At 44.8% G+C, this 13,627-nt stretch overlaps 1 protein-coding gene across 1 annotated transcript in view; it reads right to left on the reverse strand.

Moving 5' to 3' along the window:
* The window catches only part of LOC126365774 (soluble guanylate cyclase 89Db-like), a 430,509-nt gene that overhangs the window by 99,385 nt on the left and 317,497 nt on the right, over positions 1-13,627 (reverse strand). Inside the window, exons 4-5 of the mRNA XM_050008298.1 lie at positions 10,728-10,825; positions 4,616-4,885 (exon numbers count right to left, since the gene is read on the reverse strand). Of these exons, the coding sequence (XP_049864255.1) occupies positions 4,616-4,885; positions 10,728-10,825 (368 nt within the window). The remainder of the gene's footprint in view (positions 1-4,615; positions 4,886-10,727; positions 10,826-13,627) is intronic.

The following is a 13,627-nucleotide window of genomic DNA, read 5'->3' on the forward strand; positions in this document are numbered from 1 at the left end:
AGCACCTGTTCATAATGCACGGCCTGTGGCGGAGTGGTTACACGACAGTAACATTCCTTTAATAGACTGGCCTGTACAGAGTCATGACCTGAATCCCATAGAACAGCTATGGGAAGTTTGGGAATGCCGACTTCATGCCAGGTCTCACCGACCGACATCGATACTTCTCCTCAGTGCAGCACTCCGTGAAGAATGGGCTGCCATTCCCCAAGAAACCTTCCAGCACCTGATTGAACGTATGCCTGGAAGCTGTCATCAAAGCTAAGGCTGGGCCAACGTCATATTGAATTCCAGCATTGCGGATAGAGAGCGCCACGAACTTGTAAATCATTTTCAGCCAGGCGTCCGGGTAGTTCTGATCACATAGGGTATCCTGCAGAGATTTTCAAATCAATTCGAGACTATTTTGACGGCTTTTTTTATTTGGCATCAGTCCCTCTTGATGCTTAGCTCAACATGATTGTTGTTTACACAGTATTAAACCAACAAAGTGACTCGAATTTAAAAAAGAAAGAAAGATTGCCTAAGTGTGAGTAGACGTCGTGCACTGACGGTTTCGTGTACGTCTAAATTTTTATGCACGGTGATTTTTTTTTCGACCGTGTCTAAACTCATCGATGAGAGGACACGGAACAAAAAAGGTCTAATGAACTTCCACGCTAGAGACCATTTATTCAATCAAACTATAGTTTAGTACGTGCTGTACCATGCAATCACAGTTACAGTATGCACGGTTTCCTCCTAGACGGTGGTACTGTTCTTCATGCGCAAAGTCCTAGCGTCCTCTCCTGTCATAGTTATTGGTAATGTTGCTTCCGATTCACTTCTCTTGCAGAATCACCTTGTAGTGAATGTGAAACAGCGGGTGTCAAGGAGCTGCTCGCCTGGAAGAAGACAATTCGCGTTCTCCCATCGGCATGATGAAGACAATGCAATGATCTGCCATTGAGCCAGAGTCCAGTGCCGATGGTCAAACGCCAATTTCAGTCGTAGTTTCCGATGTCGTGGTGTTACAGACACAAAGCTTCACGCCTCGCCTGGGCTCGTGAACACCGGCATTCGACTGTCGATGACTGGAAACATGTTGCCTGGTCGGACGAGTCTCGTTTCAAATTGTATCGAACGGATGGACGTGTACAACTTCATGAGTGGCTCCAGGAACATATTTCTAAGTTCAAACACTTCCACTGGCCACCAAACTCCCCAGGCATGAACATTATTGAGCATATTTGGGATGCCTTACAACATGCTGTTCAGAAGAGATCTCAACCCCCTCGCACTCTTACGCATTTATGGACAGCCCTTTAGGAATCATGGTGTCAGTTCCCTCCAGAACTAGTTCAGACATTAGTCGAGTCCATGCCATGTCGTGTTGCGGCAGTGCTGCGTGCTCGCAGGGGCCCTACACGATATTAGGCAGGTGTACCAGTTTCTGTGGCTCTTCAGCATAGAAACCAAAGACAAGGTGTCACGACCGACTGCAAAAAAGTTTCAGATGGATAAATATATTTTCCTACTAAAGAGGATAATGAGGCTTCTGCCACTTCCGTCTCATGAAGGACAGTGGGGCCAAAATCTGATGACACACGTAAGGTGAAAGTTACTGTCTAGAAATGGATGGGACATAGGGAGTATGAAGTTTCTGGAGTTCGATTGTGAAAAATGTATACCTTTTGATGAAGGCTGCTGAGGAGCAGCGTTTGTAAATAATAAGGAATTCAATCCATACTTTTTTGTTAAAAATTTGATAAAGTGCTTTGCATTATTGCGAAATGCAGCAAATCTGCGAATACTCATTGACGTCACCTATTTGAGACACATGAAAATTTCTGGCGGACTAGGAATCGACACCGGCTCTTCCGATTATGACGAACGGTCGATCTAACCACTGTTATTATCGATGCACGTCTCGATGTCCGACTCAGACCTCCAAACGTCACGTTGTCCGCAATCCTTTTTCTCGCACATTTCCTAATTTCCGCTCAGGTAGAGACAAATAGGAGTATTTTATTATCGTCGCTTTAGCCCGTTGAGGTACTGATGATTACAATGTCTGCTTTTATACAGTGTTTGCGTCTTTACTTTAGAATCTCATGACGATGGTGAAGTATTTGTCTCTACCTACACGGGAATCATGAAAGCTGTGAGGATAAGAGGTATGGACAACGTGACATGCGGAGGTTTGGGTCGGACCTGGAGCCGTGATCGAAAAGCCTAAGTCGTTAAGCGGACCGCTCGCGATAAGCAGGAAATCCTAGTTCGATTCCAGGGTAGGGTTTAAATTTTCGTTTGTCACAAACAGCTAACGTCAATACATATTCGCCAATTGCGAATGCACAGCACAGGCCCAACCAACAGTCAGTTTTCCTCAGCAGTAAAATACGATACCTGATAGCCTACATGTTACATGAGGAGACAGTTCCGAAATCAATTGTTTCAGTTTTCTCACATACAGATAGTTTTTATAGAAAGCTTACGGTTGGTATATTTCGATTAATATCAATTACTTTTTAAACAAGGTCAGCAATGAATTACCCGTCCTGATAGGAGCAGCGTTTGTAATTTCCCTTAAAAACTAGTCTAAATTGTTTTATTTGTTCTCATCATTCGTCGGTTTCTTGTACAAACTGAACCAGAATGAAGTGAAATTATTTTATTTTGTCTTAATTACAAAGGGAGCGATTTTTTAACATTTACGTGGAACCGAGTCAGTCATTTATTCCAAATTGTGTAATTTAGTATTCTCTGCAATGGAATCATGCCCGGAGCTGCGAACATTACTGTCATAGTCAGATGCATATTCTAGAGCACCAGTCATGTTTTTAATGTTGGCAAATTAATATTTACTGGGAATTTTTTTTGAGGCCCCTAAGTGCTCTCTTGAGTCAAACAGTATAAATCTTGAACCTTAAAATTTTAGCTACAGTTATAAACCTTATTTAAAATTTATTAGAAACTGGAGTCACTATAATCTTTTCTCTCTTTTGGCAACCAAATACTGGTATTTCGTCACTATCAGGTTACGAGTCGTTTCAGATCAGTGAGCAAGATCGTATTAGGTATTCTGACAATTCAGCTGCGAGCAGAAGAATATGAAACTGGGAAATCTGTACAGTACCTGATGCTTACAAAGGTCCCCTACATGGTTTTAATCAACACGGTTGGGAGTGTCAGCGATATTATGATAATTACTTATGCGAAAACAGTTACGATTGGTCATTTATCGAAATGACCGGTTTCGGCACATGAAGTAGGCCATCTTCAAATTGATTGCACCACTTTCTGGAGCTTGCGACGTGCTGAGCAGCTGCGTGTTGTCAATACGATAACATACAGCTGCTGAGCACGTCACCAGCTCCAGCAAGTGGTGCAATCGATCTGAAGATGTCGTACTGTATGTGCCGAAACCGGTCATTTTACTGAACTAAACTATGCTCGAACAAGCCGCGAAGGCCCAAAGGTACCGACCAGCTGCTGTGTCAACCTCAGCCGACGGGTGTCCTTGGGTGCGCATACGGAAGGGCATATGGTGAGCGCACCGCTCTCCTGGCCGTACGTCAGGTTACGAGACCTGAGCTGCTACTTCCCAATCAAGTAGCTCCTTAGTTTGCCTCAAAGGGCTGAGGGCATCCTGGTTGCCAACAGCACTCGGCAGACCGTATGGTCACCCATCCAAGTGCAAGCCCAGACCGACAGCGCTTAATTTGGTGCTCTGACGGGAAATGGCGTTACCACTGCGGCAAAGCCATTGGCTGTCCGATCATTTCAAATAAGTGATATTGTGCTAGTGTCACTCTTTCTTCATAAGTAATAATCTCTTATATGGTCGTCATGAAATAAGAGCAACTTGCAGTTGGGAATATATCTGAATTCTATTTTATGTTCAGTACTCAAAGTATGACTGTCGTGCAACTTTATCGAGATGAGACTAAATCAAGGGAAACTGATGTATTATGCAGCCCAGCCCCAAACTACGCGCCCTAAAATAAGGTTGGTAACTGCGTCACACCAATGTCAGAACGCAAACATACACCTCTGTGATTTCCAAGGATCTGAGCTGCTGAGTTGGAATAGGTTCGTTAATGACTGCATAACACCACTATTGTTGCCCGCCCGGTTGGCTGTGCGGTCTAACGCACGCCTTTCCGGGCGGGAATGAGCGTCTGGCCCCGGCACGAATCCGCCCGGCGGATTTGTGTCGAGGTCCGGTGAACGGGCCAGTCTGTGGATGGTTTTTAGGCGGTTTTCCATCTGAATGCGGGCTGGTTCCCCTGATTCCGCCTCAGTTACACTGTGTCGGCGATTGTTGCACCAACAAGTTCTCCACGTAAGCGTACACCACCATTACTCTACCACGCAAACATAGGGGCTACACTCGTCTAGTGTGAGACGTTCCCTGGGGCGTCCACCAGGGCCCGAAGCGCACAATAACCTTCGGTTCAGTGTGGGGTGGCGGTGGGGTGAATGGACTGTGGTATTCGTCGTGAGGTTGCGGACCACTGCGGCTGCAGCGGGGACGAAGCCTCTCCATCGTTTCTAGGTCCCCAGTTAACATACAATACAATACAGTGCACAGTGGAGCCTAGTGTGCAGTGGGACGGCCAGCGGTACGCACGTTGTTCCAGGTGAAGGCGACGCCACGCGGCCTGCGCAGGCGGAAGTTGTCTGTGGCGGGCGCGCCCAGCACGCCGCTGCCCACCACCTGCAGTAGCTTCTCGCCGGCGCCCAGCACTCGGAGGTCGCGGCCCAGCAGCAGCCCGAACGGGAAGAGCCGCATCAGCAGCGACGCGGGCACCGCCGGCAGCGACAGACGCTCCAGCCGCGCGCGCCGCGACGCCTGCGCGCGCATCCACTCGCTGTTGTCGAAGTCGATCCGGAAGCGCACCTGCAAGTAAAACAAGATGCCTGTAAGTAGCCTGTTTAGGTTCTTATACTGGTAACGTCACCGCCACGTAGCGCTCTGTATGAAAATCACTGACTGCGCTGTGTGCAGTCTGTGGCTGGTTGGACTCATTGTTGGAATATTCGCTTGCGTAGTGTTGGGCAGTTGGATGTGAACAGCACGTAGCGCTGGGCAGTTGGAGGTGAGCCGCCAGCAGTGGTGGATGTGCAGAGAGAGACGTCAGAGTTTTGAGAGGTTACTATAAGCGAACGATCTGGACGTGTGTCTGGCAGAAAAAGGAAATTTGTTGTTTCAAAAATGACCGGTATATTTGAAACGGCAATACAAACTAAACGAGCAGCGATAGAAATACACCGTTTGTTGCAATATGCTTGAACAACAGTACATTTTAAGGCAGACAAACTTTCGAAATTACAGTAGTTACAATTGTCAACAACAGATGGCGCTGCGGTCTGGGAAATTCTATAGTACGATATTTTCCACATATCCACCGTGCGTAGCAATAATATGGCGTAGTCTCTGAATGAAATTACCCGAAACCTTAGACAACGTGCCTGGCGGAATGGCTTCACATGAGATGTACTGCTTCAGCTGTTCAATTGTTTCTGGATTCTGGCGGTACACCTGGTCTTTCAAGAGTCCCCACAGAAAGAAGTCACAGGGGTTCATGTCTGGCGAATAGGGAGGCCAATCCACGCCGCCTCCTGTTTGTTTCCGATAACCCAAAGCAATCACACGATCATCGAAACATTCATTCAGGAAACTAAAGACGTCGGCCGTGCGATGTAGCCGGGCACCATCTTGCATAAACCACGAGGTGTTCGCAGTGTCGTCTAAGCAGTTTGTACCGCCACAAATTCACGAAGAATGTCCAGATAGCGTGATGCAGTAATCGTTTCGGATCTGAAAAATGGGCCAATGATTCCTTTGGAAGAAATGGCGGCCCAGACAAGTACTTTTTGAGGATGCAGGGACAATGGGACTGCAACGTGGGGCTTTTCGGTTCCCCATATGCGCCAGTTCTGTTTATTGAGGAAGCAGTCCAGCTAAAAATAAGCTTCGTCAGTAAACCAAATGCTGCCCACATGCATATCGCCGTCATCAATTCTGTGCACTATATCGTTAGCGAATATCTCTCGTGCAGCAATGGTAGCGGCGCTGAGGGGTTGCCGCGTTTGAATTTTGTATGGATAGAGGTGTAAACTCTGGCGCATGAGATGATACGTGGATGTTGGCGTCATTTGGACCGCAACTGAAACACGGCGAACGGAAACCCGAGGCCACTGTTGCATCACCTGCTGCACTAGCTGCGCGTTGCCCTCTGTGGTTGCTGTACGCGGTCGCCCTACCTTTCCAGCACTTTCATCCGTCACGTTCCCAGTCCCTTGAAATTTTTCAAACAGATCCTTTATTGTATCGCTTTTCGGTCCTTTGGTTACATTAAACCTCCGTTGAAAACTTCGTCTTGTTGCAACAACACTGTGTTCTAGGCGGTGGAATTCCAACACCAGAAAAATCCTCTGTTCTAAGGAATAAACCATGTTGTCCATAGCACACTTGCACGTTGTGAACAGCACACGCTTACAGCAGAAAGACGACGTACAGAATGGCGCACCCACAGACTGCGTTGTCTTCTATATCTTTCACATCACTTGCAGCGCCATCTGTTGTTGAAAATTGTAACTACTGTAATTTCGAAAGACTGTCGGCCTGAAAATGTACTGTTGTCCCAAGCATATTGCAACAAACGGTGTATTTCTGTCGCTGCTCGTTTAGTTTTTATTGCCGTTTCAAATATACCGGTCATTTTTGAAACACCCTATATATATATATATATATATATATATATATATATATATATATATATATATATATATATATATATATGTATATAAGTCTTTTTTGAGTACTGTTCATCCAAGCTAGGGAGCAATACTCATCATCTTCCAAGGGGTCTCGAAATGTGTGCCTAGCCTTCAGGCGTTAGAGCAGCCGCCAGGCTGATTTGGTGTCGAAATTTCTGAAGATACATTTCTAGCGTGCTGAAGAACGGTGCGTGGGTGGCACCGAGGGTGTTGCTGAGCTGGGTGGTCTTAGAGGCACCCTTTGCTGTTTTATTAACGCACATGATGACGTTACACTCTCGCGTGAGGGAACAGAGCAGGAATGTTGCAAAAGCGTAAGTACCCTTTGCTGCTTTGGATCACGTTCAAATTTCTTCGAATGGTTTTGAACGATCCCTACCTGTACGCGAGAGCAAAAATTGCTACCGTACTGCACTCCAAAGGGGTGCGACCCCATTGAGTGCGGATGCAGCCCATAATATCCTTAGACAAGGGTTGAAATGTCTGAGGGTGTTTGCACTGTCAAATGTTATCAAGATCATCTCCCTGCGTTCATCGCATTACGAACCGTCTTCTCGACCGCGAAATGTGTGAGAATCAACGCCCAATGGGTGGCTTCACTGATGCCCTTTATGTCACTCCGTGAGCCCTTTTCGTATCGATTCTGAGCGGTACTGTGCCCGAAATATTTTCCTTTGCTGCACGTAAAAAAACCGCGTGAATGCAGCTCTGGGTGTCACGGTTCTGACCTCCATGGCAGAGACGTCAATAGAAGGGGTAAACTGTGGGTAACAGGGGCTGTGACGACGTCCTCATTGTGCGACACGTCCACGGTGACGCTGGGAAGAATTGTGGTGAAATAAGGTGTCAATGTGACATCATTAACTCGTCTTAGGGACTGATAACCTTATCTGTTTAGTCCCCCTTAAACATCCCCCCCCCCTCCCAACAACTCATCTTACTGCAAACACGAATTTCCGAGCTGTGGCCTTTTTTTCGCATGTGTCGACGCCTTGCTGTTCGAGGCGTCACCGAGCCAGAGGGTGATGTCGCAGGGCCTCACGTTTTGCAACATTACAGATGGAGGTTGTATGCACCTCTGAACCATATTTCAAACTTATGTGTCGCAATGGAAGGCAACCGCGGGGTTACCAAAAAGTGCTCCTTTACTTCTATTGCGCAGTGTAATTAGCAAGTGTGACACATTACAACTGAGACTGTTACAATAAATCATTTTAAAAATTATATGGTTCGGCAACTCTCATGACAATATATCATTCACTATTATTCGGTATAGTACTGTAACACTTTCCTAATGACAGAACAATAAGCAATACGGCAACCTGACTATCATTCGGTGAGCCCAATTTCTGGCAAACTGATATTGTGACGTGCCGGAGGTGCTGAAATGGATAGGTTGTGCGTGCTTCCTACTGCTTCGAAGAGGTGCATTATACAAGTGTCTTAGGGTATTTTATTACCACATGCAAGAGGATGTTGGGTGTGGAAGGTATATAGAGATGAAAATATTAGCACAGTAGTGAAAGAGATAGCAGACAGCATGAAAGAAGTAAAAAGATTGATGATTCATTAAAACTGCATCACTTCTAAAATTTCTCTACACTTCGTTGAACCAATTCACGTGTGTCGAAGTTACGTCCAAGATTCTTCCGTTTATCTTGCAACTGAAAAATAACGATACCGAGAAAATACCCGTGATAAACGTTTAAAGACAGGGTCAAGGAACAGTCTGTACTTTTAATGATTGACTGGAGCTATTAGTTCAGTTTCACAATCACCGCAGTCAAAACATTGGCATACCAGACGATTAGACTCCCATTATTAATAAGCAGAGATTACCTGCATGAAGCTGACTGAAATGGGAGCATAAATTCATCACGGTGTCGTTCTTTGTGCATTAACCATCCGAAGTGGCTCAGGAAGTACACAAGGCAATTAATACGAAACTAATAAGAGCAGAACCACCACATTTTAGAATCAAACATTTTTTATTCTAATTCCGATGACACTGGTGTGCTTTTCGTTCTTCAGATCAAAGAGTTTACCGTATAAAAATACAGTTTTAAAATATTAACACGATAACATATTTACATGTTTTTAATTATTAAAAATGCAATACATAAATAGTGATAACACTGCTTGTTTCCTTTTAAAATCAAATTTCAAGAAAGTCTCGTAATAGGGTAAGTTGGAATAAGTGGTGCTGTGAGAAACTGTGTGGGCTGGCTTATCTGGATGTATCTTGTGGGAGGACGGGTGGCAGGAAAATAGGGATGTGTGGCAGAGTTGAATAGGATGAAGGCCAGACCATGGTGCTGGAAAGGAAAGAAAAGAATATGGTTGGGAAGCTGGAAAGATGTGGTAAAGACAGAGAGGTGTGGTTTCGATATGATACGGAATATTAGTAGAGCTGGGAGATTGTTGTTGAATTTGCGTTGGTATGTCGCTGTGCACGCTGGGCTGAATTGGAACTGGTTCGCCAGTTTGCTGGGACATCCCAGTAGGGAGAACCAGTTGAGTTTGTGAGATGCATAGAATATAAGCGGGTGGTGAGAAGCGAACGGAATTTGATACACTGATGTGTCGAAGAACCTGATTTAGGCATGAATACTCAAATACAGAGATAAGTAAACATTCAGAATATGGCGCTGCGGTCGGTAACGCCTATATAAGACAACAAGTGTCTGGCGCAGTTGTTAGATTGGTTACTGTTGCTACAATGGCAGGTATCAAGATTTAAGTGAGTTTGGACGTGGTGTTACAGTCGGCACAAGAGCGATGGGACACAGTATCTCCGAGATAGCGATAAAGTGTGGATTTTCCCGTACGACCATTTCACGAGTGTACCGCGAATACCAAGAATCAGGTAAAACATCAAATCTCCGACATCGCTGCGGCCGGAGAAAGATCCTGCAAGAACGGGACCAACGACGACTGAAGAGAATCGTTCAACGTGAACCCTTCCGTAAATTGCTTTAAAAAAATGATGGGACACATGTTGCCTCGTTTCAAATAGTATCTAGCGGATGGACGTGGGAAAGGAGACAATCTCATCAATCCATGGACCCTGCATGTCAGCATGGGACTGTTCAAGAGGGTAGAGGCTCTGTAATGGCGTAGGTCGTATGCAGTTTGAGTGATATGGGACCCCTGATACGTCTAGATACGACTCTGACAGGTGGCACGTACATAAGCATCCTGTCCGGTCACCTTGCATCCATTGATGTCCATTGTGAATTCCGACGGACTTGGTCAATTCCATCAGGACAATGCGACACTCCACACGGCCAGAATTTCTACAGAGTGGCTCCAGGAACATTCTTTTGAGTTTAAACACTTCCGTTGCCCATCAAACTCCCCAGACTTGAACGTTATTAAGCGTATCTGGGATGCCTTGCAAGGTGCTCTTCAGAAGAGATTTATGAACAACCCTGCAGGTTTCATGGTGTCAGTTCCCTCCAGCAATACTTCAGACATTAGTCGAGTCACTACCACGTCATGTTGCCTCACTTCTGCGTGCTCAGTGGGGCCCTACACAATATTAGGCAGGTGTACCAGTTTATTTGGCTCTTCAGAGTGAGATGATAAAGGATTTGAATAGGGAAAGGTAAATGGATATAGAAGACAAGACGGACTGCCTGGCGTTCAAGCATTGGCAGCGACTCAGCTTGGGCAAATAACCTGATGGTACTATCATAGTGGGATCAAGGCTTTGTGAGTGTGAGATTGGTGGAAGGGTGCCATCTGATGAACGACCGGTTAATAATTTTATTGATGGAAGCTTGTGCAAAATTGCTTAGGACGTGTCACACTAGATAAAATGATGGCGGCCATAAAAGGGAAATACTGTTACCATTTGTTCCTTTACGATTGTTCAAGAGTCAGCTAAATCAGAATAAGTGTGATACTGGATATTTTATTTGGCTCAATTCAACTGAGTTAAGGAACTTGTGACTCACCTGCACGTTCCGGGCGCCAGACAGAGCTGTCTGCTCCTCCAGAATGGCGATGCGTAACGCGATGTCGTACAGTTCCTGCGCTATCTGGTACAGCTGGCCTGCAACACGGAAAGCGGCTGCCCTGTACACCATTGCTGAGGTAATGCCCTCGGGGTTGTATGTAAAATGCTATTGATTGTGTGTGTGCAGGATAAAATGCCTCAACGAGAAGACAACGTGTTAACGCCACACTGGTGTACTGCTACCTGCTTCACATGAACTGTTACTAAGTTATAAAGTATTTTCGTGAAAATATGTGTTGCGAGTCTTTAGTGGTATCAAAGTGGTCATTGGGCTTAAACTATAGTCCCAGCGCTGTCAGTAGTGTGAGATGCCTTCGCCCAAAGCAGTGGAAAAGTGGATGTAACTTCTTTAGTAACTGATACAGATCAGTCAGTTGCACATGGAGTTGGAGTGTTGCCTGTTAGCAGTCAGGTGAGTAGTGGATTCAGGTGAGTATTGGGTTATAAGACGGGAAACCAGCATTAAAGGCAAACATCCCATTGAGAGACATAACTATGAATACCGGAAGGAAACGACAGTACGTGGACATGTTGATTCGGGCAGACAGGCGTGCCTCAGTCCGTGAACATTCACGCGCAGCTAAACTGCATACAGAAAGCCAAACACAAATACTATAGAATATAGGTTATTGGGAAGTGTGAGCGAAGCAACCGATTCCCAGTTTGAGGTAGAGATTGATGGAAGTATTTTGTCCTGCTTCAGTTGTTAGAAGTAGATGAAACGTTACCGATTTTGATTCTAGTGAAAGTGAGTGAAGAGGGCCTGTCCACTGGCGTGGTTTGAAACACGCACTCAACTCTCTCAGCTTACTGCGTTCACTGTTACATAAAGGGGTGAGGTTCTTCTCCATCTGCAGGCTTAATTCGTCTTGGTTTCACCCTTGATCGTAGTGTGGTGGCTAATCACGATTAAAATTAAGCACAGAAGGGGACGGTGTAACCCTACTTAAATGAGATGCAGACTCAGATATGTCTTTTCATAGAGACCAATAAGTACACTTAAAAGATGCACACACAATAAATTATATAGCACTGAAATGAAGTCCTGTTACAGTAGATAATTGTTGGTTAATGAATAACCACACTCAAGAAATCACAGAACTTACGCCACTATAGAAATGAAACATGCGATATAGAAAATAAAAGAGTGGAGCATCTACAAATAGCATATACTTTCCTTTACTGTTACAGGTTTCGCTCATCAGACGTCACCATTTTCACAAATTGAGTAGCCAACGCTACTAAATTCCGGCGATGTACACAGCCAGAAACACAACATTTGGCCCTTCCTTACGAAATTTCTGAAGATGGTCGCAAATGACGAGCGAAACATATTGTATAAATTTGCATGCAGCTTCTGCCTGCACTGCAATTTTATTTTCTACTGTCGCTGTACGCACTACAGCCGATCGTTTACGCGCGTTAAATAAAAACTGAGAGCGAGAGAGGAAATGTCCAGTGAGTTTACACGGCAGTAGAGCATAGAAGATTGCTTGGCGCTATGGTCCGGATGTTGTCGCAATTGCTGGTTACCATCGTAGTTCTGATGTATTTGGCTGTCACGACTAATGAGTAGCAAGACTGTAAACTGTTATACGCCACAAAACCTGCAAGTCCATGTCAACTAGAGGCTGATTGTGCTAACGGAGGAAGACGCGCGTCGCCTGTACAAGATCAGTCCATCAAAATGACACCAACCATAACCTTTGGGTGCTATTTGGAAAGAAAATTCGAATGTCCAGACAGGCGCTACCTTTTGCAATCAACCTAACTGAGTTCATTCGGACAGCTTTGGGATAGCTGCTCAGGCATAATAGGCTCCTAGCGCTGACGTCTTCTATTTGCTGAAGCCGCCTCTGTGGTGTAGCCATGCTTGAGATTCCGTTCAAATTTCCATGAGTGCTTTCTTTTAACGAAAAATGCCGTCTTGGCGAAAAATATTATTTTATTAATGAAATGGAATAATGACTATCACTAGCTATTTAGCATCTCTTGTGCCCACCCCCCCCCCCCCCATACATAATAAATTAACAATAAAAATCAAGTTATTTTGAATAAATTAAAATGTCCATGTTATTTCTGGCTTCAAATACTTCAGTGCTTTAAATACCCACATTTTTCTTTGTACGACCTGACTTTGTAGACTGAGAGAGACATGGCCATCTGGGTTATTATTACAATTTCTTCGGTAGCTCAGATGGCAGAGCACTTGCCCGCGAAAGGCAAAGGTCCCGAGTTCGAGTCTCGGTCGGGCACACGGTTTTAATCTGCCAGGAAGTTTCAAATCAGCGCACACTCCGCTGCAGAGTGAAAGTCTCATTCTGGAATTTTTTTAGTTTTATTGGTCTTTACAGCTTAATGATTACCGCTTTCCGTTAACTAGCAACCATCATCAGATCTATGGAAGCAGCCAGAGAAATTGCCTTTCAGTAAATGCGAAAATCTAAGAATATTTAAAAACGGTTACATTTTACGAAAGTATTAAAACTTTAAAAATAGTGAAAAACGTACCACGCCTACACTGGAATTGGTTCCTAAGAAAAGTGTGGACCACAACAGTATCTTTAATAAGCATAGCTTGTCAATATAAAAAGGTTCGTCAAAGCAATAGTGTTAGTGTACAAAACCAGCAAAAAACAAATCATTATGCTTATTTGCCACATCCACCGTTGAATGATAGTTGGCATGTAGCGCACCAGGACATCTGCACAATGCGGAGGTATTTTGGAGGTACCATAATTCCTTCAGTTTGTCTATTATATGGCTCTAAGTTTTGATGTCACGTTTGTCGCCAATCGCATTTCTAATACTTCTCAATGCTTTTGTCCTTCTTTCGTG

This window comes from Schistocerca gregaria, chromosome 4, assembly GCF_023897955.1.
Source record: "Schistocerca gregaria isolate iqSchGreg1 chromosome 4, iqSchGreg1.2, whole genome shotgun sequence".
In the NCBI taxonomy this organism is placed as follows: Eukaryota; Metazoa; Arthropoda; class Insecta; order Orthoptera; family Acrididae; genus Schistocerca; species Schistocerca gregaria.